General features: G+C 31.9%; 3 protein-coding genes across 6 annotated transcripts; 1 reads left to right on the top strand and 2 right to left on the bottom strand.

Moving 5' to 3' along the window:
- Positions 1 to 1,531: 1,531 nt before the first annotated feature.
- On the top strand, positions 1,532 to 5,022 carry LOC11410996 (axial regulator YABBY 1). 4 transcript variants are annotated; one of them, XM_039832620.1, is made up of 7 exons: positions 1,532 to 1,889; positions 2,000 to 2,158; positions 2,293 to 2,416; positions 3,382 to 3,424; positions 3,554 to 3,629; positions 4,530 to 4,604; positions 4,737 to 5,022. In XM_039832620.1, the coding sequence occupies exons 1-7, from the start codon at positions 1,791 to 1,793 to the stop codon at positions 4,809 to 4,811; spliced, it is 651 nt and encodes a 216-aa protein (XP_039688554.1). In that variant the 5' UTR covers positions 1,532 to 1,790; the 3' UTR covers positions 4,812 to 5,022. The 4 variants fall into 4 exon arrangements, with proteins under 4 accessions (XP_039688554.1, XP_039688553.1, XP_003608761.2 ...); XM_039832619.1 differs by having other exon boundaries at positions 1,539 to 1,889; positions 2,290 to 2,416; XM_003608713.4 differs by having other exon boundaries at positions 1,540 to 1,889; positions 3,376 to 3,424.
- A 4,857-nt stretch (positions 5,023 to 9,879) lies between these two features.
- LOC11426347 (monocopper oxidase-like protein SKU5) lies at positions 9,880 to 14,269 on the bottom strand. The gene is made up of 9 exons (XM_003608712.4): positions 13,785 to 14,269; positions 13,461 to 13,570; positions 12,844 to 13,114; positions 12,610 to 12,748; positions 11,756 to 12,122; positions 11,145 to 11,510; positions 10,978 to 11,056; positions 10,370 to 10,569; positions 9,880 to 10,280 (listed from the first exon to the last, which is right to left on the bottom strand). The coding sequence occupies exons 1-9, from the start codon at positions 13,920 to 13,922 to the stop codon at positions 10,178 to 10,180; spliced, it is 1,773 nt and encodes a 590-aa protein (XP_003608760.1). The 5' UTR covers positions 13,923 to 14,269; the 3' UTR covers positions 9,880 to 10,177.
- Positions 14,270 to 20,365: 6,096 nt separating this feature from the next.
- On the bottom strand, positions 20,366 to 25,274 carry LOC11426345 (acid beta-fructofuranosidase). Its single transcript, XM_003608710.4, has 7 exons — positions 24,756 to 25,274; positions 23,689 to 23,697; positions 21,877 to 22,733; positions 21,621 to 21,782; positions 21,295 to 21,530; positions 20,922 to 21,009; positions 20,366 to 20,838 (listed from the first exon to the last, which is right to left on the bottom strand). Exons 1-7 carry the CDS (start codon positions 25,129 to 25,131, stop codon positions 20,635 to 20,637), a joined length of 1,932 nt encoding a protein of 643 aa, XP_003608758.2. The 5' UTR covers positions 25,132 to 25,274; the 3' UTR covers positions 20,366 to 20,634.
- Positions 25,275 to 27,856: the final 2,582 nt, after the last annotated feature.

The following is a 27,856-nucleotide window of genomic DNA, read 5'->3' as shown; positions in this document are numbered from 1 at the left end:
AACTATTGAAAACAACAGGTGAGTGTGTGAAAGCTATCACCCCATGCACACGTCCCTTTCTAGCTCCTCTCCCCCACATCTGCCGCCTCTCTCTCTCTCTCTCTCCCACATACACATTGGTATTCCAACCACATATATGTTCCTATGTTTATGATATAATAATAACTTCTTCTTCGTCATGTTCATGTACAAATTAATTTACTCCTTTTCATGCCCATCAATGTAAGTAAGTATCTGCCTGCATATCTTATATGATCATGAATGATGGTCTTGAATGAATGTTGTTAGAATTGGACCACAATCGAATCGGTGAAACTTACAAATCATAGTTTAATATTGTTGGTGATTGTTAGTATATTATGTTCAAAGTGACTCGACCTACTTATCATTTCACCTTTTAACTCTCTCAATTTGGTCATGGAACCAACCTTATACCTTAATCATACGTGCATCTAAGATGTATCTCTAAAATAGTTCAAACGCGATCCTTAATTTTTTTAATCATCCGACAAGTCAGTTCTAAGTTCAATAGATTGAATCAGTCAATCTTATTCGATTAGATTCCATATTAGGATTATGGACCAACTATTGTTGATTACATGATATTATAAATTCCTAATATGCATTATTTCCTGGTAAACTAAGATATTCTCTATAAAGTAGTTGCATATCATGTATCTTGAATGCATTACGAACGGTGTTAATAGATTGTCGGACTTTAACCGCTCTGTAGTGTCCATGGTTATCTTGAAATACGAAAATAAAATTTATTTGAAACTGTGACACATCAACACCATGATGCGTTCGAGAAACAAACCTTTGTTATATATAACATTGATCATTGCTTAGACTAATATTTTGAAGTAATACTCCCTCCGTCCCTTAATATTATAAACACTCTTGAAGAAAAAAGTTTTAGGAGATTTATATTTACCAAAAGATATTTTGTTATGTGTCACGTCTATCAACATACACTTTTCAATACACTCTTCCACTAGTTTCAAATTACATGAACTATATTAAGTTTATTTAGTACCTAAATAATGTTGAGGTTTATTATTAAAATAGTTTGTTCCATTTGAATTTCAAACAATAAAAATAAAATAATTTTGTATCTAAAACTCACCCAAGCATTTTGGAATCTAAAATTAAAAATAAAATTGATTGTGTTACTCTAACCTATTTCTAGTTTCTTTTCGTGTTATCATGTTACAAGTACTAAATTTAATTCCATCGTCATTAAGCAATACATAAGCTAAATTTTCCCTTTTTAATTGGATTCAATCATACAATACAATCAAATATTGAACCTCTAACCACTTGTTTAAGATATCTAAATCGCTTGTCACTTGAACCAATCAATTGTTAATTAATTTATATATCGTATATTATACATCATATATATATATATATATATATATATATATATATATATATATATATATATATATATATATATATATATATAATAGATGCATATGGATAAAAACTGATGTATAAAGTAGAGCAATATTAATAAAGAAAGAGAGAAAGAAAAGGGTTCCGTGGCAATATGGTTCCCTATGTTTATTAGTATTTATTAATTAAGAAGACAAGAAATAGAATAGAACACAAGCTCTTTATATATATCACTCTCAATCTTTCTATTCTATCTAATGAACTGTCTCTCTGCACCTTTCTTTCACAACACATAATCAAAAAAAGCATATCCAAGGTGTGGTGGTTAACTTGTCCATCTATCTATCAATCAATCAGTCAATCAAGAGACCAATCATCAAACCGAATATATAATGTCGTCCTCTTCAACCACAACATTATCCTTGGACCACCTCCCTCCTTCCGAGCAACTTTGTTATGTCCACTGCACCATCTGTGACACCATCCTTGCTGTATGAAACATCACTATTTTTTCTCACTTTCCAACACTACCTTAGCTAGGGTTTTTCTTCTCCATTTTCTTTTATGCAAATATAACTGATTCTCCTTCATCTTTTTTCAGGTGAGTGTTCCTTGCACAAGCTTGTTCAAGACCGTGACTGTGAGATGCGGTCATTGCACTAATCTGCTTCCAGTCAACATGCGTGCATTACTTCTGCCATCCCCTAATCAGTTTCATTTGGGACACTCTTTCTTCTCCCCAACTCATCATAACCTTCTGGTTATACTTTCTTTTTTCCCTCTTATCTTTTCTACTCTTACCATTTTATATACCATACATTAATTACTTTACATCTAAGTTCTAATTAAGTATAACTTTTGTGGTGTTGATGATTTTTTTTTTCCTTGCAGCAGGAGGAGATGCCAAACCCAGCTCCAAATTTTATGATGAACCATATAAATGCACCAAATGATTTCTCTATGCCTCCTACTAGGACTGTAGCTGATGAGCTTCCACGCCCACCAATCATAAACAGACGTGAGATTCATTATCTATACTTATTTTGTTTGAGTAACTTAGGTTTCCCTCAATCAAAACGATGGTTTTTTTGGTCACTACTATGATTTTGTTCATCTTCTAAAATATTATTATTTTACTTGAAAGCAAGGTTGGTTTAGTTAAATAAAAGATGTTGAGATCAAATTAATAAATTATGGGAAAAGCTAATTAGTATAATATGCTTATAAGCTTTTTTTTAAAAAAATTAATAAATTAATTACTCAAAAAAATAGTAAATAAAAAAAAAAATCTTTACTTTATGTGGTTGCTATTGATTGGACAGTGTTGTTGAGGTACTCTTGGTCTTGTTCCACTTTCTTTTGGTAAAAGGAAGGAAGTCTTTTATGGCATCATCTCGACATTACCTTAAACCATTCCTTACTTTAAAGTGTGCATGCCCTAAAAGATATTATAACGTCTCTATAAGTAATGACAGGCTTACATCAAAAGATAGAATATTTTCACCTTAATTTAGCTTATCATAGAACAGTTTGTAATACTGGAAATTATTTATTAATTTTAGGGCACAGCCCTTCTTCACGAGGCTGTGTTTTTCTTTTTTTAATGTCCTTTTTGCTAATTTCTCGGTACAAGCACCAATATATATAGATGAAAGCAAACTTAGGTAAATATTGTATGTTTAAAAAAATTTGTATATTATTATATATGTGAAATTTGGAAAATATGTGGTGGATAGAAAAAAGATAGGGTACTTTTCTTCTCCCCCGGAATAGTAGTTGTTTAAAGCTTGTAACACTCAGTAATAAGTATCAACTGAATCATAAGGCATAGATTGCAGACAGTTGCAATAATACCTCATGAAAAATAGGCAACAGATTAATTAAATTGAAAGGTTGAATAAATGAAAATTTCCAACTAAATGAAAGTATAACAGGAAGTGATTTTGATATATATGATAACGGTGTGTTAATGTCCAGCTCCAGAGAAAAGACAGAGAGTTCCCTCAGCATACAACCGATTCATCAAGTGAGTATAGTCATTTAAAACCATTGTACTTTTTTTTTAACTTCATATTCAATTTCTGATATATAATATTAAATTTTCTTGTTAATGTTATTAAAGTGTGAAGTAAATCTAAATACGGTCCATCTGCAGGGACGAGATCCAACGCATTAAGTCTGTCAATCCTGATATAACCCACAGGGAAGCCTTCAGCGCAGCTGCCAAGAATGTATGATACTTCTTTTCTTCTTAACTTATAAATAAATAAATAAATAAATAAAAATGTTATATTAAATAAAATTAATAACCCTAGATGTTGGATCTTCTCTTCTAATTGTTAGTTGTGACTTAGGTTCAATATCTGAATTTTCGGTTGATAGATCAAACATAAATTTCATTTCAAAAGTTGATGGTTCTCCTTGGTCTAATTAGTGTGTCTCATTTAATCTAAAATTTTGTGCATACAAATTTATGTAATACCTCTCAAAAAATATTATGCACTCCCTCCGTCCCATAATAACTGAGTCATTTTCAATAAAAAAGTGTCCTAAGATAAATGAGTCATTTCACTTTTCAATACATCATTAATTATTTTTTTCCCTTTATAACTATAATTAATACTACTTTCATCACTTCCAATTCAATATATTCCACTTTGCATTTATAATAGTGGAGAATAGACCAATACTTAACAAGAGTAGTTAAAACCATTTTTCTCTCTCCTTCATTTATACATTTGTCTTAATATGTGTGATTTGAGCAAATGGCTCAGTTAATCCGGGACGGAGGGAGTAATAAGATTTTAATAAAAATATTGATTAATCAATTTTTTGTTTCTAAGGTTTGCATGCTCGGCTTATTATTCATATCAATGTTCTGTGTTGACATTTTTCACAAAGAAAAAGAATGCATTTTAATACCTAAAATATGTATATTTCAAAAAAATACCTAAAATATGTAAAATATCTATAAAAAAAAGGTCATGTGAGTCTAGATCACTAGAATCCAATTATTTTTAAGTCCATGATGGTATTTCCCTGCCCTGTTTCAACAAATCAAAATGAATGATATGGTTTTCTAGTTCATTTTGGACTGCCTTTTGATATGTGACATACTTTCTGTGTGACAGTGGGCCCACTTCCCACACATTCACTTTGGTCTCATGCCTGATCAGACTATGAAGAAGACAAATGTGTGCCAGCAGGTAAATTATCATATCATATATATACCCCTATTCTCGCTGAATAATGTTTCAGACAAATAATAATGCATATATTCATGACTTTTTTTTATTTCTGATTGTTTTGAGTTTATTGTATCATTCTTTCTTATCCAGGAAGGAGATGATCAGATTCTGATGAAAGATGGGGGATTTTATGCTTCAGCAAATCTTGGTGTTTCGCCCTACTAATGCATCAATCTCTATATGGCTTAATAATATAATGTTATGTTGATAATCAAGGACTACTACATTATCACTAGGTAGCTCTTTTGGGTTTTTGCATATGCATGTAATTCGCTTTTTCTTAATTTATGAACTTTCATGTCCTTTAATTTCCTTAGTACTACCGTAGCTGGTTACTTATCTAATCAATAATTATAGCCTTGCTTTCTAGTTACAAGTTCTCTTGTGTTTACACACTTATTTATGGTAGTGTAATTTATCCGATACCACACGATATTTACGTAAAAATCCCTCAATAAATAAAGGGAAACACAACAGTACAAGGGTAAAGAAGTTTCACTAAGTAATAGAAATTACAAGGCCTCCTCTCTCAAATTACAAAGAGAGAAATTATCCATTCTCTTGAAATAAGAGGATGCTAACATTAGGAGAATCTCACATGAGAAACTATATTTTCTCCTTACATTTTCTCGTTTCACTCTCAACAAGCTCTAGTTCATGTTGTTAAACTACTTGATGCGATGAATGAAATGGAACAAACGAACTTGCTATTTATAGGAGAGGCAAACCATAGTTCCTTACATGCAACAAGCCACTTGTCTTTCAAGCTATACACAAGTGTGCAAAATGTCGTTTGCATCTCATTCTTCTTGCAACTTTGTTAATGCATCCAACTTTCCACTTTGCATGCATCATGGACATGTATCTTGCCAAAAAAGTAGATTTATCACTCATAATGTTGAGTTTGAATCATTATTTGGGTCTATATCCTTTACAATCTCCCGGTTATAATTAAAGCTACTTTTGTGATAGTTTATATCATTATTTGGGACAAAGTTATCATTATTGGATCTCAAATAATGATAACTTTGTCCCAAATTATTGTGTATTGTGATAGTCACTTACCCAATTATTATTTGATACAAAGTTATCATTATTGGGTTTATATCATTATTTTGATAGTCTATTTGCTCACAATACACAGTAATTTTATGTTGGTTCTACTTAATTAGTTCTCCAATAACTTTTGCATTGCAAGCCTAATAAAAATCATTTACTCAGCTTCTACAATAAACAAATTTACAACAATTTGTAACTTAGATAACTAACTTTCTATCTCCTCCAGCAAGTGTGAACACATAACTAATTGTAAAATTTCTTTTATCGAGACCATATTATTATCAATTCTCTTCATTACCAATGCCATCATGAGAATCTTCTCTTGGCATGATACGCTACAAAATAAATGGAGCGTTAACATCAGCCCGCCCTGATGTGCCAATATCCCATCTACAATTTCATCTGTAACTTTTCAAGGCAAAGTAAAATGAAGTAGTAGCTTTAGCAGACCTCGATATTAGTTGAACAATCGATGTTTCCATCGATTGCTCAAGCATGAGTAGTTGGTCAACCTCTTGTGGTACCTTAATATTTGTGGGAGGTGTGTCTGTAGCCTTCTCCAAGTAAATAATTGTTATTTAGTTCTTGGATGTCGTCGTGACATCTTTCTTAGTGACATTATGGCCTATAATCCCACAATGTACACAAAAATGTGGCAAATGTTCGTATACCACCTCCATATTAAAAGCATGAGTAGTACTGCTATTTACCCCGTGAAAAATCATTCGAATTGATCTCGAAAAATCATTCCGACAACTCAAGGAGTTGTGCTAGATATGCATGTAGAACTGTTTATGTTATTGTTTCTTAGGAAAACCGTCAAAAGTCAGTAGTACTAATGAAACTGTTTACCACGGCCCACGAACATGCTGGTAGCGTGTATGCACCCTACCAGTTAATATAATGTTCCGAATCATCTTAATTGGGGATCCAATATAATACCTTTTTTTTGTGCATTTAGAAAACATGTAGAAAAATAATTTGTACAAGATAGTGGCAAAGACTATTTAGTTTTGATACCCCGCAAAAGAAATTGCGTAGCAAAGTTGTAATAGTATGTACAAAGCACATATATTACCCCACATTCCACAAATGACTTCAAAATGCTCCATGTTACTTTACTTTTCTCATTCATTCATTGACCTCCAAAAAGCATGGGATACTATGTTAATTGTTAAGAAAGCAATAATATTTCATTCCTTTAGCTTCAACATGTTAACATGCTCGACTCTTTGCCCGTGCATCACAGGCTTTTTATGAGACAAATCACGTGCATATAAAAAGAAGAGACCACAAATCAATTATTAATTTTCTGTTCAACTATATATGTACATGAATCGTGGTCACTAACTCTAGTCATTCACGTAGGATCCGTCAAGCTAAGTAATTATGTTACAGTTTTTAAAGAAAATCAAAATCTAGTTGAGTTTTGGTCCTTCCAATCTTAATCGAATGGTCACAGGTTGCTGACTGCATGAAAGCAGATAGTATGTGATTGCGGAAAATTGAGGTTTATAAGTGCACTAGTCATCATGCAATCATGAGGATTGCTTTTTAGACCCCTTCAATATCTCTTTAGGCTCTCTTAAAAATACGAAAAATAACCTTTATAAGAAGTCCGGTAGTTAAATACCGGAGCCTCCGGTAGATAGACACTGGTAGTTCAATTTAACTTTTCACATTTTGCACCTCTGGTATGTACATACCGAAGGCACATATTCAAATTTGTACATTTAGTACATACGGTAGTTTGAAAAGCAAAGGCTATTGTACGTTCAATTCATATTAGAAATTTAAGCTTGAGTAGAAATTTCAAAGACATGTTAGAAATTATTGAAATTTTGTGCAGTTTACATTGTTGATGGCTTGTAACATTCACCAATTAGAAGTGGTTTTCTTTAATATGACAAAGGTGTGAGACTAATTTCAAATGTGTTTTTTGTCTAAAGATTTAGTTTTTTATTTTCTTGGTAGTGTAAAGTCGATTTATATGCACATTTAACTATATCTTAATATAGAGATATTAGTATATGTATATTAATGTGAAAATTTGCTAAATGTGCAAATTTGAAAATGTGCTGGAGGTGCAAAATGTGAAAAAATAAAATTAACTACCGGTGTTTATCTACGGGAGGCTCCGGTATTTAACTACCGGACATTTTATAAAGATTATTTTCGTATTTTTAGGGGGCCTAAATAGATATGCTGAGGGAGAACAAACCTCAACAATCATATGACTTGAGATGAAAGCCTAAGAGAACAGCCTTGTTGAGAAAAATAAAGCCCAATTTGAAAAAGGAAGAACAACATTGGGCTTTGCTAAAATCTCGGTTTTATTGAAACTTAGATAAAACTTAGGTACAATTCTCTAGATACTTTTTGTATGGTTCTTAACTAAAAATACGTCATATTTATTTTGTTTTTGCCGTATCTTAAGTTCTAGAACTCCAATTTGCCTGTTATGGCCATATCTATTATCTAATATCTTACTCCAAACTGAGCTTCTATCTCGTAAATGCGTTGGATGTTGAAGACGGAATTTCATTATATTTATTATTTTGTGCTTTCTGTTATATTATCTGTCTTAAATTACAAGTAAAAAATGACTTTTTTTGTTATGCCAAAATATATGGGAAAAACTCAGTTTTGACCAATTTTAATATGGTGTTTCGAAAATGAATAATGCTACTACATGTAGCTTCAAGAATAGTGTATTTTACTCACATAACACCACCATGATTGGCATGAAATCAGGGATTATATTATTAATACTGTTTTGCAACATTTACTCTAATTGAAGGCTTCGTGAGAGTTTCGGGAAAACTCTTTCGCTGCATATAGCAGCACTGTTCGAAAATACCGTTTAACATTTATAGAGTCATTTCATCATGAATACTATAAATACAATTAACTAAGCATGCAGTATTGGCAATATTTAATTGTATTTTCTATTTTCATTAAGATGATGTGGTAGTAGAAATATATATTATCATTTTGTCCGTGATCTAGTTGCTTAAAAGAAACTATATGTTTCACATGTTCCAACAAGCCACCAGTTGGCTGACTCACCAAACCTTCGTCTTCATTTCCTTAAAGACAAGATTGGAGTTCTTGAAGATAACTCCATTTTCAGGGGGAGTAAAGGAGTATTTACTTAATATATTTATATTAAGGACACTTAATAAAGATTTAACTTTTTGTATCAAAACAAAATTAAAAAAGATTTAAATTTTATTCAAAAACTCAGTTGTACTGGTTATGTATAAAAAGCTGAAATTGGCGTGCTACACTCGACAAGATCCGTTCATGTAGCAGACCCTTAATAGTTACTCCATCACCTTTATTTACAATATAAAATCATTTTACACTGATCAAAAAAATATAAAATCATATTAATATTACATTTTATATATAGTTTTACAATATCAACAATTAATTATTGATTTCATTATTTCTTTTATGAGCATAATTGTTTATAACTTTTAAAAAATAAAAATAAAAATAAAAACTGCAATCCTCATTCTAAATAGGGTTGATAAAAAAATATTTTAAAAAAGCAAGATATAATTTTAAAAATTAATTATACTCTTTATTTGAAAGTCTGCATTTATTTGTAGTTTGCATGTGTTATCTCCTTGATATGTCACCGTAAATAAAATAAAGCTTAAATGCTCTTTTGATCCCTTAATTATTTAATTAGTATCGCTTTGGTCCCTTAACTAAAAAAAAGATTGTTTGAGGATTTTAAGTTTTTTTTTAGTCTCGTTTTGGTCCCTTCTGTTAGGTTTCCGTTAGTTTTAATAAAAAACGTTAAGTGTGGACACATGTCACTTTATCATTGGCTCTGAGATTTTATTTTTTTTACAAAAAAAAAAAATATATTTTAAAAATAATAATAATTTTTTTGTAAAAAAAAAAAAAAAAAAAAAAAGGGAGGAAAAAAACAGAATAATGCTATATGCTATTTTACGAAAATTGCTTTGGAAATTTAATGCCTCTAAATTTGTTAATTGAGTTTACTCAAACTTTATCACAATAAATATGTATGCAGGAAAATAGGTTGCAGCGACATTGCCACAATAAATATGTATGCAAACAGTTTAATAAAAAAGTATAGTTAGAACAAGCTAATGTACAAATTACACAAGTCAAAATCACTGCAAGATTCATCATGTATCAAGAATTTTAAGATAAAGGAAGTATGAAGTGGAAACGGTGTTGGCAAGTTTCATGTATCAAGAATGTGATTGGTAGTTACTACAACAATTATAGGCATTAAAAGAATTACAAGTGTCCCAAATAATTAAACTGGGAACCACTGAAGATTAAACTAAGAACAAGAATACAAGTCAAAATCACTCCAAGATATAAACAAGACTAACCAAAAAATTAAGAATTCAACCACAAATCTCACCAACAAGCCAAACTCTTCGCAATCAACTAATTAAGAGAGGATGATCTACAATGTGCTTTTACTGGAAAATGTTGATTATGGCACATACAAACATCACCAAAGTGAATAACAACTTCAGCCCATTCCCATTGATTGAAGCAGATGAAATAATTTTTTGAGGCCTGAAACAAGAAAATTGACATCAAAATTTAACAACTTTAATGTAATATACTTTTAATTTAACATACTGAAGAATTATAAAGTAACATACTTTTGCAAATGCTGAAGTCTGCCACATTTAAGAGCATTGTCTGGCATCGGCAACTCAGTCTTGTTAGTAGGCTCCGGGTTGACAACCCTGATGTATGTTTCTTGACCAAGATACCATGAATCAAGGTTTTCTGTTCTTAGATTCCAAACTCCAACATTGTCAAGGGAGACCAAAACTGCTGTCCATGCTCCAGGATAAACCTAAACAAGCGGCAAGGGAATCAAATAGTTGTGTATAAAACTTGTAGGAATCATCATTCAGTAGCAGTTATAACAAAGTCATACGAAAGACACAGTCATATGAAAGACATGTAGTAAACACAATAGTAAGTTGCTGGATAAAGTGATTCATTTTGATGTAGTACCATAAATTCTTTTGACCAACGGAACTAGATTTCATCCTTTATTAAAAACAAAACAAAAGTCAATGATTAAAATCAAGGGTGTAAATGAGTTTAGTCAAGTCAAACGCTTGAAATATGAGTTTGGCTTATGAAAAAAAAAATAGGTTGCTCGCTTGTTATAAAAGAGTGAAGTTTGAATGTCAAGCTCGTTAAAAACAAGTAAATCTTTGCTTGATCGATATGCATTCTAAGACAGAAAATATACCTGTGCTGTAGAACGAGCTATTCCATCCCACTTGTTATATGTACCCCTGCTATTCTCAGACCAATCTCCGAAGTCCATCCTGCAGTCAATGGATCAAGTTTTGAGTGTCACTGACGGCTAAAACATGTAAAAGTGTACCATCATGCAAGTATGGAATAGAATCTTACCCTACAACAAAAAATGCATATCCACTCAAGTGATAAGTATGCATCTTGGTGTCATTGTTCTGGAGTATAATTTCCATAAATCCTCTAAAGCTTCCATTGATTACTGATGTTTCTACCCGAGGAGATCCGGTTAGAGGCTTCGTGGGAAAATCAAGCTTGTATACTCCCTTTAATTTGTAATGGTCAGCAAGCCTGATTGGAGTGGCAGGATTGGCAAAAGAAATACCACTAAGTGTTGCTCTCCGCTTCCCATCGATTTTCACTGGTGGCTTATTTTTTAATACGTAAATCTCTGTCACGTTGATGGAACCATATCTGAAAGATCCTTGTGGATTTGGACGAGCACCACTTGCTGATACATTCCATCTACACGATTAACCACATAATTGCAAAAATGAGTGCTAATATTTTTCAATTATATAGTCTGCATTGGTGGAACTTCACAGTATAAAGTTTGATTACAACATATTTAATATGTCAACATGGATGAGACCTAATGACTTACAAAGTTGATAACTTATTGACAAATTTCAGACAGTTGCTCGAAACTGAAGCGTAAGTAAATGAGACAAGATAATATATAATTCTATAGAACTGAAGTATGAAGAGACCTGATAGATCTTGCTTGGTTCATTGAGAAAGTTTTGTCAAATTGATCATCTGGACCCGGTGGTAAATGACCTCTTGCTTTCCCCTTGGAATTTGAATAGTGCAAGATACCGACTCCAGTAACTCGTTGCCAACGTGATTCATTCACAAACCTGGCACTTGCGACAATGTAGTAATCTGAACTTGCATTCTGATCCATGGTTACCAGAAAAGAATAAGATTGTCCAACATGAATATCTAAGCTAGTGTAGTTCTGTTGCACTGTATATGAGCCTTCAGTCTCTGCTAGAAGTAAGTTATGGTTCTGAATCCTGAAATTCAGACTTGTTGATATTCCAACATTATGTACACGAAGTCGGTAAGTTTTTCCTGTTAAAAATTATCAAAGAAACATTAGAAACGTTTGATAGGTAAATCATTATCAAGAATAAAGAATGTCATAACACCAAGCTCACATCTATCCGAACTCATTGTTCTAACATACACACTTTGTACTCTGCAAACAGATATTACTAAGGTATATGAAGACCATAGATGAAAACTTTGAGTGCTTACAAATCTATTTTTGTTTCCATGCATAAAGAAACACAACATTAGAGAAACTTTGAATTCCTAATCTTAATTTACTAAAAGCAAAACAGCTATCATACATTAGCTAGTGATATTGTGTTTCCATGTCTAGAGAAATTCTATACAATACAAGAGACATTAAAATTTATTTCTTTGTAGTCACACATGGAACTTCTCTTGTATTTATTATTAATCATAAAACCAAACAAAAAACATCCAAATCAGTATTTGAAATAAATAACTAAAAAATCAGAGAATTCAAGTTAAGTTTATTTCAAGAAGTTACCTGGTTTGACATCAATTTGTTCAAAATCAATGCCCTCAGGAACAAGTGTATCATTGTATCTATAAGGGCCTTTCCCATTGATGAGAACACCATCTGGCATGCCAAGATCTTTTCCATCATCTAGAGCCTTTCTCAAAGCCTACATTAATTACAAAAAACTTTAATCAACTCATCTAACATCCAATCTAATCTAACACAGAATCATAAACTCAACTCAAAAAACACAAAACTAACCGTGTGATTGCGCGTGTACCAATCACCAATAAAAACAACAATGTCCCCTTCTGGAGTATCAAAAGGAACCGAAATGACGGGTCGGTTGTTTATGATGAAACCACCAAATCCACCAGCTGCTCTTTGAAAATTAAGTGAAGGAAAGTAGAAAAAACTTCCAATCTGATCCTTCACTTGAAATTGGTAAGTCCAGTTCCATTTTGGTGGAATAGGACAATTTGTTCCAAGAACACCATCTTGCCATGAACTCCTCCTTTGCTGAACCCCAGACCTATTTCAACCACCAATAAAAAATTAAAAATACATAAACTTTTAGCTCAATCAACAAAACCTGAGTTTTCAACTTTTTAAACAAAAATTGTTATTAGACATAATAGTTAGTTAAAACCTATGAAGCACGGTCACTCCTCAGATTAGGCGTTGACATGTGTCATGTCCAACACCATGTCCGACACCAACACATATAATTACACTGAATTTATGTGATTATCTCAAAATTTTAGTTGCGTCGGCAGGTCAGTGTATGTGTTGTGTCCGGTGTCAGTATCCGATGCTTCACAGGTTAAAACAGTTAGTTACACTGGTTACATCTAATAACCAGCAACAAAACAACCTACCAATGAATGAGGAGATTTTCATCCAATTTGTTGTGGACATTCACAGCAACATTGTTGTTTGTGGTAACATTAATAGTAGGACCTGGAAACTGTTTGTTGATAGCAATGACCTACACAAACAATGAAAAACATTACCAAAAAAAACCTTTACATCTTTTTAATATAACTAGTTACATTTACACAAACCCTTTTCAAGTTTAACTATAACATTACTATTTAGATGTAGATCTGAAAGTAAAGTTTGAAACTTTAGTAAATTCAAAGTGAGTTACTAAAAAAGTGAACAAATCCATTTCCTAAAATAGTAAGAGAAAGAAGAAAAACCTGTTGGGGTACTCCAAGAGGAGAAGCAGTGATGTATGAGACCTCAAACTCATAGGGAACAAATGCATCTTCAGCATAAGAGAGTGTGAGAAGAAAGAAAATGTTGATGAGAAAGAGGAAGAGAGGTGAAGAAGCCATTGAATGTAGAACTTTTCTAGTGACTCAAAAGATGAATTTTTTAGCTAAGTTTTGAATAGACTTTTTCCTTTTATGTGATTTGATTTACATTATCAATTTTTTTGTGTCTATAAGGAAAGAAAGGACTATGAAAGAAAGAAGGTGGTTTTCTTGTTCTAGAGAGAGAGAGAGAGATTGGAGAAGTGGTGTGTGGAAGGGTTGTCTCTATTCACTACTTTTTAGCTGTGGTGTAAAAAAAGGTGTGTTCTAGAGTGGACACTGGATGGATGATGGAGCTGAATGTGAATGAGTGAATGTCTTCAAATGGTGACAGCCTAAGGACAGTTCATACTATACCAATTGTATTTGACTATTGTCTATACTCAATCACAATCTTTATAAAATTACCCTTTTTTAATGGAAGGTAGGTTTGAAATTTAACATGGTGGTTTAGTATTTGTTTCTATTTTTGGTGAGTCTAGCGGAATTATGATGTGTTTTCTTGTGATTTCAGCAAAATCTACAATTTAGAGGAAGTAGATTCTATAACTATAACCGTAAGATTTGGTAATTTTAGTGTATTTAGGAGAGATATGGTGATGATTCCGATAAAAGTTATTTGACGAGATAACATCGTAGATTAAGAGAGAGAGATAGAGAATAGTCATAAAAAAATATATAGGTGAAATGTTTGTTATGTTTCGAGCCATGATTATGATCATTGTATCCCGATGTTGTATAAACCATGATTTCACGGAGCGAAAAATCTAAACTTCCATTTACTGCACAATGTCAATGCACGAACAAACATATGCGAAAGGTAAGGAATTTGTTCCACACTCTAGTACTTCAATAAAATTATGGTGTCATCGTGATTTCGTCAATTTCAAATTCTAATCATGCACTTAAAATGTTGTACAATGTTGATGTATGGTTGGTGTTGATTTGGCATATACAAGTTTCATTGATAATCTACTAAAATTAGATTTTGTGTATCTAAATGAACCAATCCTTCACACCAAGCTTATTCACACTTAACCTTTTATTTATGTCCTGTATGTATGTTTGTTTTATTATTGAGATCAAATTTTGATATTTCACCCACAAACTTAACGTGTACTACCGCCGTTTTTAAATATAATTAAATTTTATTTTTTTTAGGTTTATTCAATTAATGATGTATGTGGTTTATAATATAGACCACATACATCATTAATTGAATGAATTTAAAAAGTAAAATTTACTTATATTTAAAAACGGACGGAGTATTGATAATTAAAAACTTTCATTAAACACTGGTATAAGTATAACTTAGTATTCACTATTACATTACAAATTTAGATTTTGAAAGGTTTCAAGGGTTGTAGCTGTTGCACTTGGCACGGTAGCATTGGTTCACTAAATTACATTAGATTAATTAATCATAATCTATAACTACTACTAGATATGAGTGTTTGATAAATTAAATGAATTTGGTGGTTGATGATTGGGCCCATTCCTCTCTCTTTTGGTTTTATACAAACAATGGCAACGGCGTAATTAACGTTACAACGGTCGGATCCTGCAAAAAGTGCCACATGCTTTCCAGCCGGGAACCATTCTGTGAGTGGGGCCCACTAGGCTGTCTATGTTGGCTGGACTCTCTGCGTAATTACCGTCTGATCCTGACTTTGTGGTTTTGACTTATCTTAACGGTCCCTGATCATCCAACCCACGTGAGTCCAGCCAAAGAGTATTAAACTGTTCAATATTTTATATAGCAATTACAGCTTCCACTCTGAACAGACATTGTCATCTTTTTTCCATTTTTTGGGCAAATTTGATTTTTAAGCAAAATACCTTTGTCTGTCTGCAGTTAATTAATCAGTTAAAACAGAAAACCGTTTAGGTACAAGCAGGCAGCAGTAGTAATAATTAAGTTAATTAGCATTTGAGGAAATATAGAGTATTGTGGGTATTTCAGCAATAATAAATACAAGTTTCAGTTTTTTTTTTTATTTTTTTATGTGAAATATGAAAGCAATAACAATTGAAAAACTTCTCCTAGAAATAAGAAAAATATTAATGAGTGTCTTCAGAGTATTTGACGTTCTTTAAGGATTTTAAACTATAAATTTTTATGAAAATTGTTTTTTTTTTTTGTCAATTGGCCTATATATTAGACTCAAACACCGTAAGTTTGGAGAATTAAATTTTTTGGTTCGAACTTCGGCCCCTACATTTGATTGTTTATGAAGCTACCAACTGAGCTACATTTATATGACAAAAATTTGTGTATTTAATGCATTGTAAAATGAAGTATTTGACTTTTTAAAAAATAATTTCTTATTTTAAATCCATAAAGAGTGTCTCATGTGCAATCGTTAAAGATGAAGAGGTGACATGTACTAAAGATGAAGAGTATAAAGTCTTGGTTGAGGAAAGATATATCAAGGATAGATGGAAGAGATATTTTCACAACTTATTTAACGAAAGATATGAGATCTTACCATACTTTGACAGACTTGACATCAGAGAGGAGGATCGAAACTATAACTACTGTTGTCAGGTTCAAGCACACGGTGTAAAAGAAGTGTTGAAAAGTATGGGTAACGGCAAAGAAGTTGGCCAAACAATATACCTATTGACAGGTACCAAAAACACTTTTTAGTAATGGGGCTTAAGTTGATTAAGGGATATGGTGGTAATTTCGTTATTATTTCGAATTTTGTTAAGTTTGTTCTATTTTTTCCCGACTTAACATTGATGAAAATAAGAGAGGAGCTAAAGATCAGTTTACATAAAATACATATCGGAGAGAACTAATAAATTTGGTGCTACATATCCTTTATTCAAAGGCCACAATTCATTTGTGGGGTTGTCGTGCACGTGTGTGTCGTGCCAACAATCATTATTCTAAAAATAATATATACTCACGGAGTTACCAGATCAAACGAATTACAATCTCAATTTCCCTCTCTCACCCCCATCCATCGTCTCTAAAATTCTTCTCATTCCCCATAAAACCCATCACCGCCTCCGTCCTTATTCCTCCATATTCGATTGTTGTGAGAACAAAACAGCGACATGTGTCAATCTCGACACCTAATCTTCGTTTCAAGCAAGATTAGGTCAAGATAATCATGGAAAGGATCGAAACAATAGTAGCCTCGATACTATGGCAATGTATCAGCGCAATTGGTATCAATTTTTTCATAAAGAAATCGTTGCTTGCAAGTAACTCAATCAACTTGCTTCTTCACTAATTGCTGTTTGTTTGTGCTATCATCTCAAACGCCATAACATACTGAACAATATTATCTGTTTCTTAGACTTTCAAGAAACAACTCCTATAAAAAAATTGTTAAATATGTAGTCATTGGTTGATATAGTGTTCCAATTTGCATTAGTGTATGCTTCAATGATAGTTGGAAACCTTTGATAATGTAATACAAGGTTCATGGTTCTTTAATTGATCTCATGACCCTCTAAGTAGCATATGTGATTTTTTAAAACCTTTGATAATGTAATCCAATATCCGTGGTAATGGTTTTCTAAAAGTTTTCCAATAATGTTGTTGTTCGAGTCAACAAGCACTTCATCATGCTCATTCCAAAGGATTATTTCTCTAGTCTTTTTTATCTATACAATGATATTTTTTTTTAGCTATACTATACAATTTCAAAAATTTATTTGTCAATTCACGACATTCAATAATTATTTTGACTGATACTAATTATATGATTTTCTAAAGATTAATTTGTCCATTTACTCAATTTTTAGTTGTGTAAATTTTACCTTTATCTCATCGTTATAAAACTAAATAAACTAAGGCACATGTGTCTAGAACCGTTGTGCAACTAACACCATGATTCTCCTGAAGTGGTCATGTCTTTTTCGCTAGAGTTAAACATTTTAGGCCCACACCAAAACATGTATTAGTTCAAAATGTTACTAATTACTACCCCAAAACAACCATGCATAATTGCATACGACAATACGAACGGCTAGGAAAAAGAAATAATCATTCCCATGTGAGTGTTTATTTTTTTTTAATGCCATTTGAGTTATTATTTTACTAATTATTATAGGGGAAATTGACATGTCAACCAACTCACATCTCTTGTGATACATGAATTCGTATTAGCAAAAGATTTTGTGACGAAGTAATCGGATATACATTATACATTCAAGGGGTCAAGATCCTCTCCATTTATAAATTTTTTCATTTGTTGCAATTTGGAGAGAGATAGATACAAAAAATAAGTGGCGGGTCCTATCACTAAATGGGTCCCACCATCATTAATTATTTTTTACTTTTTATGTGTCTTTATCTCTTTAAATGGAACATTCAAGAATTCCAGCAACTGGAATTTTTATACTTTGGTTTGTAAGTCAGACAAAAGACTTTTGAAATATTTTCTTCATAAATTAATGACTTTGGACCTCAGCTACACGCTTGCATAATGCGTAATTATCATCATTTTATGCACACAATAGGGGCTAATTATTTCAATGCAAAGAATTTTTTCCTCTAGAAATAAAGTGTTTACAAAATAAGACTAAACAAATGCATAGGCAGCTACCTATCGTTGGAATATTGATTAGTATTGGCTGTAGCGTGTGGGCATAATTTTTACGCTATTGTTAACCGGTGTCTTAAATATATTGATTAAAAAATACTTTATTTTATAAAATATAAATTTTTATTTTTGTCTTAGTAATAATTACACAACTTTTTAATTCAAACTTATTAATTTTAACACTTTAACTAATGTCTCAAGGACATTCATTAACATTCTTCTTTGATTCAAAAAAATTAACATGCTCCTAATTTTTATTATTTTTATTGATGGTTATCTAACTAGAATTTCCAAAATGCTTGTTTTTCTAATATTAAATGGATCAAAAGGACAAAATTAAAATGAAAAAAAGATAAAAGACCAAATTGTTACCTAAAGTTAAGTTAAGGAATTAAAATTGTAATTTTACTTTAATTTTATCTAAAAATGATGCAAATGGTCTTCCTTGTGATTAAAAATTCAGTTATTGTTTTCATTCCAAATAACACAAACATGTGAAAACCAAACCAGTTGCAAAAATGACTGAAGAGATCAGGAATAATAACATATGTGAACAAATTGTAACAAGTGATCTGATAAGCGAGCCGAATCAGCTGAGTAAGTGCCCATCCAATTTCGAATAAGATACCAAATATTGTTGAAATTAGTGCACCACAAGAATAGATAGATGGTCGACATTTTCATCCATCACAGATCCGCTGACACAAAGATTAGAATTTGCTTGAAGAATGTCACCCCAAATTAAATTATCCTTTGTTGGAAGTCGATTATGAAGAGACGCCACACAAAAACCGAGACCTTCAATAGAACCTCCTTTATGCCAAATGTTCACCACCACAAAAGATTTAACCGGACTTCGGTAGTAACGAAAAAGTGATAAACTCCACTAACTGAATATCCGTTGACAAAATCTAAACGTCATTGCCACCTATCTACCACATCAACCTGCAAAACAATATTCTGAAGCAAAGCACAACACTTCTCAACCAGATCTCCCTCTCATGCAAACAACATCCCATGTATCCAACCAAAAAGAAGTATTAACTCATTACCAACTACCCTCTTAAGATTATCATCAAACCAGCTTCCCCACCTCTATATCGATCTCTTGACGGATCTTCACCAAATGTTTCCATCACTTAGAACAATATCTCCTACCCTTTCTAAGCTACCCCTACCTCACCATACCGAGCTAACAAAACTTTACACCACAACCCCCTCTGTCAACATGCATCCTCTAACACCATTTATCTAACAACACTAAATTGAACTCCCACATCCCCTAACCCACCCACCCCCCCCCAAAAAAAAATAAAATCAAATAGATAGAGAAGACATGAGAAATTTTAGGAGAATCAAGTGACCATCCAAAAATAAGTTCTTACTTTTTCAACTCGACAATCTAGATATAATACAGTATAACAACGAAGCCCGAAAATTCAGCCGTTTCGCCCAAAGATAAGTTTAGATTTTTTTGTAAATTTTGATTTTTTTTAAATATAACAAACACATAGGATACTCTTTAAAGAGATTTTTTTTGTGTAAAAAGAAGTGATTATCTTTCTTAAAAAAATTATAACAAACACTCTTATAGTATCCGTTTGTTACTGATTAAAATAAAAATTATTTATAGAGATTTTATGATCACAGTCTATTTTTTGTTTATTTATCGTAATAAAAATCATTTTTTATAAAACATAATTTAATTTGTTTAGATATAACTATATAAAAGAGATTTTTTTTTACTTTTTTTTCTTTAAAAAAATATGTTTTTTTTTTTCTTTCTAAAGAAGAGTAAAAATACGTTAAACTGTTAAATTATTAGAATGGACATCACTGTGTTTTTACTTGTAATTAGAGAAAAATTAATATAACTGATTTTTATTCGAGACATAGAAAACATTGACATAATTTCTCTTCAATTGAAATATTAACCCCATGTGAATATAATCAATCACTTGTAGAGAGTAACCAAATTACAATGAAAAATTCTAAAAAATAAAATAATTGGACAAAAATTGGGGAATGAATATCGTACAAAAAGCCCACAACAATGAACAACAAGTTGATAATTTGATCATTACATTTGTTGGGTACAACATACCAACGAAAACAGTTTCCCCTTAATTTGTCTTTGCAATTGTGTGTCTCTAATGTCAAATTCAATTTGTTTAGCTCTTTTGATCAGGGTGGTATGGGCGTATAAATGCAGAATTCATCTGCCAAACCTTGAGAGAGGCAGTGACATTGGTCTCAATAGCATTGTTGAATAAGAACAATCTTGCAGCTCCATAAATTGCCCTTGTTGGATAAACTCTTGATGTTATACATGTTCTTCCACCTTGAGCAAAACTTTCAACTATAGAATGGTCCACCTAAATCATAATAACAAAGATATAAGTCCGTTAATTAATGTGGATAATGTGCATGTACTCATTTGAAATAAGGCTCAACTTACCAATATCCTTAAGGACAATTTTTCTCCTTCAAGTACTGGAACTACACTCCCGTAGATTTGTTTATGAACATCATTTGCTAGAGAAGACCTACAAAATTAGTTCAACTAAATCAACATTGAATTTATAACAACCAAGTTAGAAAAATCATATAGTTAAGGATTTGGATTCAGTGCAGTCACACACGCAGTCAAGAAATCTGTGAACGTTTGATCAAGATCGGAGAGTCCTCCTCAAATAAGATTATTTTTTTCAAATAAATTACTGACTTTGTTATAAGGACTGCCCGATCACAATCAAACAATCACGTGTCCTTGACTGCATAATTTTACGCAGTTTGTGACTGCACATAAACCCGATCCTATAGTTAGATACCTTGATTGATCAGAGCAGAAAGAAGTCTTAAGCTTTCCATCACTTCCTTTAACAACATAAAAGTACACAGGAGTGTACTCAGAAAGAGCACCATCTGCCAAAACATAAAGACCAAAAGGTCCTAATGCACCACGTTTAGAAGCTCCACCACTATTGCTGCACTCATACTCCACATTGGAATGGGCTGTTTTCTCCAGAGCTTCTTTTTCTATCTCAAATTCAGCTAAAATGTCCAACTGTTGCAATCACAAAAAAACTGTTAAATGTTATGCAACTAAATTTTGAATTTAGCCATGTTTTCTTAGATTGATAATGTGAATACAAACCTGTGTGGCAGTATCAATATCTAGTGACACAACTGACCCTGGCTTGACCTTCAAGTTTTTAAATTCATCGCTTTTTAGTCTCAAACTTTCAACTTCTGCAACAGGCCATTGAAGTAAGTTGCTACCAGTCTTCTTATCAAGCTTCACAATTCTTGGAATGCTCTACACAATTTGTGAAATTTGAGTTAAAACACAGGCACTAAAAAAATATTTTAGGCGGAAAAAAATAAATTAAAATGAGATAGATCCGGTATACCTGAACTGAAGCCCAACCTTTGGCGACATCAGCATATTCGCTATCAGATTCTCCAATCCAACCCCACAAAACTCTCCTATCCTTTTTCTGATCATAAAATGTCTTGGAAGCATAGAATATACCATAATCATACCTAAGTCCAATACCAACATCATTTTTCAAATCATCTGCTGTGAACTTAACCTTCTTCTCATCATAATTTCCCAATGAATAGTAATCATGTCTATCATCATCCAAGCTCACCTTCATCACATGCTTAACCTCCTCCCCATTAACAGAAGTATCCAAGCCATTTTCAGACTTCATGGAAACAGGGAAAAAGTCCACACACTCCCACATACCGGTGCCAGGAACAGCGTCAAGCAAATCCTCTTTACGCTCATAGGTCTTGAAGTCCACTGTGTCGTAAACCAAAGCAACGCCAGTTTTGTTAATCTTGGAGCCTATGGTGATTCTCCATTTTCCTTCAGAAGTGAGCCAAGCAGTTGTTGGGTCGCGAAAGTCCTTTGGAAGAATGCCTGGTGGAGGGACGAGAACCGGGTTGGCAGGGTATTTGATCCAATCCACAAGGAGAGGGTCATTGAGATCAGCAGGGTATGCAAGATTTTGGACTTGCACTGTTTCATTGGTTGAACCAGTATATAACATGATGACTTGACCGTCAGGTAAGATGGTAGCAGAGCCTGTCCAAACACCGTTACTATCGTACCATTGATCGGCCACCATTGCTAGTGGAAGGTGAAGCCAATGGATCATGTCCCTTGACACAGCATGCCCCCAAACTATATCTCCCCAAACTGCACCGTTTGGATTGTATTGGTAGAAAAAGTGGTACCATCCTTTGTAATACATAGGACCTGAAATGCATAAATTTCCCCAGACATGTTAAGAAATTGTTAATTTCTGGATTACTATTTAAACAACTTAAAAATATATTGGAACTTGGTATAAAGGATATTGTTGCATTGTGTTCGCAATGCAACAAATTGGTTTTTAAGTTTTTTTGTTTTTGTTTTTTTTTTTTTTTTAAGTTAATTAATTGTAACAAGTTTATCCTTTAAGTATTTTCCGTACCATTTAAGTTATTTAATTGTAACTTTTATCGTCAAATAATTTACATTTTTAAGATGTGAAATCCTTCAAATTGTAACGTTTAAATATCATTAAAAGACTTAAATAGTACAAAAAAAAAACTTGAATAACTAATTTGTTACGGTTAAATAACTTAAAGGATATCTGATGTAATTTAACCCAAAAAATTCGTGTTCCATGGAGTTGACAATATGACCAAAATGAAATTGGAGTGTTCTTGTTTGGACAAGTATTGTCGTGAGAAATAAAAAAAGAAAGATACAAGAAAATAAGACAAGTGATGTCATAAGAAAGACAATTTAAAAAAAGAAAAAATAGGTGTTAAAAATGAAAAGCACGTGAGAATAAAGATTGGTTCCTTAATCCAAAATTGTTGAACTTATGCTTGTGGTCATTGATTTTGTGGGGATGACATAATTTATGGTGTTTTTTATTACATAAAAAAAAAATACACAATATATGGTCTCAAAAAAAAAGCAATCCCCATTGTAGACCCCGTTGAGCTGTATTTGGGTCCTACCATTTGAATGCTATTATTTCTTTCTTTCCTTTTTGGTACATTATGAAATGCTATGATTTCTTACAGCGGTCAATGTAACCCAAAGTGTTCAAAAAATAAAATTCAATCCTCAAATAAGAAAATTATTAAACGAAAAAATTAGCAATGAATTAAAATGAGTTAGGATGAATTAAAGGAGAAAAAGCAAAAGTGTCCCTTACCATTAGGATCTGAAAAAGAGCAAAGTAGCAAACCAGATTCCACCATCATTCCAAGCCAGCATCACCAAACCAAAAAAAAATAAAAAATTAGCTTGAGATAAAAGAGAAATGGTGTTAATCTTGTACACTACTACTTATCATGAACATTCAAAGTTGTCACAATTTTTATTTTATTTCAATTCAAATGAATCATCCCAGCAAAGCAGACATTATCTTTTTGACGTAATCCAGCAGGAATGTTTCTAACTCAATATAAAAATTAATCCACTTTTCAATAATAATTAAAATATAATAAACCAAAATCTAAGTTGATCTCTCTCATAATTTTCTAGCAGCCTAACAAAAAATAATATTAAAATTTTATCATAACATTTTCATGAAGAGGATAAATCAGTTTCATCGTTAATTTTGATTTTATTACAATTGTTAACATAGAGTTTAATTTGTCATCTTGTAAAAAAATAAGAACATAACCCCTTTTCCCTATACATGCCAATTGCAAATGTCATCTTCGTTTCTTTCCACTGTTTTCCTTTCTGTTGATTATAAAATCCTTTTTCTCAACAAAACTTCAATCCATGATGCTTGGAAAGGCACGATTAATTTACGTGAAAAATAAAGTACCTTTTAAACTAATTTGATTTAAAATGAAATCTACTTTGTCAACTTTATTTTTCTCATAAACTCCATTATCCTCGACTAATCACATCTCTAAAAAGTACTAAAACAACATGGACGTGTGGGTTGTATTTAGAATAATTAAACCAAATTAAACCAATCAAACAAGAAAAGAACGATTAAATGTGTTAAGTAATTCAACTGGTTTGAACTAATAATAAAGAGTTGAAAGATTAGATTCAAATTATGGTAAAATAGAAAATATTAACCTAACCACTACGTTTCAAAACAAAAATCATAACTATCGATTTAAATCTAGTCTCGTAATCAATTGGTAAGTGGCAAGACCGTTAAGACGTACGTTTGAATCTGTAATTCTCTATGTGTATGATTCTCGACACTAAATTATTTAGGAAAAAACAAAATGAAAAATAAAAGCATGGAATTACCATTCATCCAATTCTTCTCTGGTTGAAAATGAAAAGATGTTCTCTGCCACGACAACATAGTATTGTTCCATGGAAATGATTCAGTTTCTCCAACCTTATTGGGCCCGGAGAGAAAAACATTTGACTTCTCCGACACACCAGCTGAAACACTTGGTGAAACAACCATGTTTGGTTTTGTTTCTTCATGGGATAAAATCGAAGATGACGAGGACACGTGAGCATGAGGGACACTAACGTTGTCGGAAGCTTTGTAGCCACTGAAGGCTATTAGAGAAGCAAGTAAAAACAATCCACAAAAAATGAGAAGAAGCTCCTTACGATTGTTATTGTGGGGCCCATTTAGGAGAGGTGTATAGGGAGAGTCGTTGTTTCTCATGGTGGAAGAGGAAGAAGAAGAATGAATTTGCGTGAGAAATGAAAGATGGGATTGGGTGAATGAATCACGGGTAAAGTGCAAGTTTATTGAAATGGTTGTGACACATTGGCAATGTATTTATATATGTAGGGATAGGGAAATAATATTAGGCATATGACTCAGTCCCACAGTCTGGATAGATCAATTGAACAAACAATTAAGGACGTCTACTTCCCACATGAACCATGAGGAAGGACTATTGGAAGGGATGAGTGGGACCCACTAGGGGGGGTTAGATTGTGAGACATCACATCAATAATTGGAGTTGGCTGCCCTACAACTTTTATTGTTTTCTAGAGTTGGACTTTGGATTAATCGGGTATCGGGTTCATCAGAATTAAGATAGAGTTTAAATTAATAAGATGGTAATAAATTTAGTTTTAAATTGTGGCGACGGTGAGAGTTAAACTCATGTATTTGTAAGATATCCACTAAGGGGTTAGATTGTGAGACATTACATCAATAATTGGAGTTGGCTGCTCTACAACTTTTATTGTTTTCTAAAGTTGGGGTGAATTAGATTTCAAAGTTCATTAGAATTAAGATAGAGTTTCAGCTAGTAAGATGGTGACAAATTTAGTTTTAAATTATTCAGTGATGAGATTCTCAAGCATCGGTAAAAGTTAAACTCACGTATTTGTAAGATATGAATTAACTATTTTTTAACTAGACTAATTTTAGTTGGCGGTCCTACAATTTTTTATTTTTTTTGTCTAGTAGTTTAGTGGCTAGAGCTCACACAATTAAATGTGGAGAAGTGGGGTGTCTGAGGTTCAAACCACGGCCCCTACATAAATTATGCAATGTCCCTACCAACTAAGCTAAGCTCACGGGGACCGACCCTACAATTTTCTAATGCAATCATTTGTGACTCTAGTTATTGTTTGTTTTTGCTGTACAAACTGTTTCTCATTGGTTCTCATAATAATTGTTATATTTTTTAATTGAGAATATGCACTTTACATGAGTCATGAGAATCACAAATTGTTGCCTAATCTTGGGAATAGATCCTTGCATGTAATTTTCTTCAATGGAATCTTAGCCGGTAATTTACTACTATTGCATGAAGATCATAGAGAATTGGAGAATCTGAAATTTTACCGGACATCCTCCGATAAAAAATTCATCGATGAGGATTTGTTTATGTCTAATCCTTATACGGGACATGAATACGTGTGTGTGCATATACATGTAACTATAATTTTGAGAGTGTAATGATTATATATATAAAAAAGAAATGCTATATATAGCAAAACTATGTCGTGAAATCTCATAAAATATATTTTGTTTTAAGAAGGAAATGATAAAACCGCTTTGATGACTTTAATTTTGAATTTGACGGAAAAAACACTCTAGTTGCGCCAAGTTGTAATGGCTTCGTGAAAAACTCTCCCGCACTATTTAGCATTATTGTATAAAAAAGTATTTACACATTAATTTAATCATAGTACAAAAGTTTTTTTTTTTTGTTGACAAAATCATAGTACAGAAGATATTTACTCATTAATTCAATCATAAAATGATTTGGATTTAATTTATATACATAATGGTGTAAATGTTTTTCTTACACGCATACAATCAAATCATACAAATATCTCACTTCTTTAGACTAAATCCTAAAATTTCTATAAAAATATCAATTTGATGTTATTTGATTTGATGCATATGTCAGAAACATGAAACTCAATCATAAAATAAGTATTTTTAATTATTTAAGTAAATATTCTTCATGAAATTCAATCATAAAATAAGTATTTTTAATTATTTAAGTAAATAATTCTTAATTGAAGAAATGTAAATATTAATTGAAAGCTTTTAGAAAAGAATAAAAACTCAGCTTAATTGTGTTCATTAAAAAGTAATTATCTTCTAGGTGCCAGCTTTATATAATCGAAATGGGCATTCTTTCAAAAAAGATAAGAATCGAAATGGACATAGTTTAAGTCCCTGCTTAAACATGTATTGTCTAGTGCTTATCTTATCGCTTTTCAAGATAATCAACGAAACCCCGTTTGTTTTGGATTTTTTAAGAAAAAATCTATTTTTAGAAAAATTATTTTATCAAAAAAATTTATTCTGATTCTAAAACGAAAAATTATTAGGATTAGTTTTTTTTTCAAACATAAGGAGTTAAAGCATAAACTAGTTGAAAACCATTTTCTTATAAAAATTGATTTTTTTATAGTAAACAAACACAAATAGCTTTAGATTTTTTCAAAATCTCTAAAAAAAAATCTCTAGATTTTTCTAACACAAAAATCTATTTTCTTTAAAGTTAAAACAAACGCACCCATAATGTCCATGTAAGTATAATTTAAAGAATGAATATTTATATTGAAAAAAATGAATTATTTAATTAATTACTCTACTCGTTGATTAAATAAATGAAAAAAAAAAGTTACTTTTCCTAACGTATTTTTTTGCTTACCATGTTTTCGTTGATATGAAGTTTTCATCAACATTTAACAACAGCTAATCTCTGTCGTATAATCTTAGGATACAATTAATTATCTCTTCTCAATCGAACTTTTCTAATACGCAATTGAACTTCTAAGGATGTATTTAGGAATGCAAAACATATTACAAGAGATGTAAACAATTTTTTTATTTTTTTTTACTTTGAGATGATAACAATTAATAAGACTACAAGAGGTGTTACTTTGTCTAAAAAATAAAATTAGAAGTG

Source organism: Medicago truncatula, chromosome 4 (genome assembly GCF_003473485.1).
Source record: "Medicago truncatula cultivar Jemalong A17 chromosome 4, MtrunA17r5.0-ANR, whole genome shotgun sequence".
NCBI lineage: Eukaryota > Viridiplantae > Streptophyta > Magnoliopsida > Fabales > Fabaceae > Medicago > Medicago truncatula.
The sequence above is the reverse complement of the archived record's forward strand: the minus strand, read 5'-3'. Positions and strand labels throughout refer to the sequence as shown.

What these genes read in the sequence shown, in the direction of transcription:
- LOC11410996 (XM_024783124.2), top strand. Translation starts at nt 1,791, where the DNA reads ATGTCGTCCTCTTCAACCACAACATTATCCTTGGACCACCTCCCTCCT. An exon ending in CAACTCATCATAACCTTCTG is followed by an intron (nt 2,159 to 2,289) that starts GTTATACTTTCT and finishes TTTTCCTTGCAG; the next exon opens with CAGGAGGAGATGCCAAACCC. An exon ending in AGACAAATGTGTGCCAGCAG is followed by an intron (nt 4,605 to 4,736) that starts GTAAATTATCAT and finishes TTTCTTATCCAG; the next exon opens with GAAGGAGATGATCAGATTCT.
- LOC11426347 (XM_003608712.4), bottom strand. Translation starts at nt 13,922, where the DNA reads ATGGCTTCTTCACCTCTCTTCCTCTTTCTCATCAACATTTTCTTTCTT. An exon ending in GAAAATCTCCTCATTCATTG is followed by an intron (nt 13,115 to 13,460) that starts GTAGGTTGTTTT and finishes TGGTTGAAATAG; the next exon opens with GTCTGGGGTTCAGCAAAGGA. An exon ending in AACCAAGCAAGATCTATCAG is followed by an intron (nt 11,511 to 11,755) that starts GTCTCTTCATAC and finishes TTAATCGTGTAG; the next exon opens with ATGGAATGTATCAGCAAGTG.
- LOC11426345 (XM_003608710.4), bottom strand. Translation starts at nt 25,131, where the DNA reads ATGAGAAACAACGACTCTCCCTATACACCTCTCCTAAATGGGCCCCAC. An exon ending in TTCTGCTCTGATCAATCAAG is followed by an intron (nt 21,010 to 21,294) that starts GTATCTAACTAT and finishes CTAATTTTGTAG; the next exon opens with GTCTTCTCTAGCAAATGATG. An exon ending in AATTGTCCTTAAGGATATTG is followed by an intron (nt 20,839 to 20,921) that starts GTAAGTTGAGCC and finishes ATTATGATTTAG; the next exon opens with GTGGACCATTCTATAGTTGA.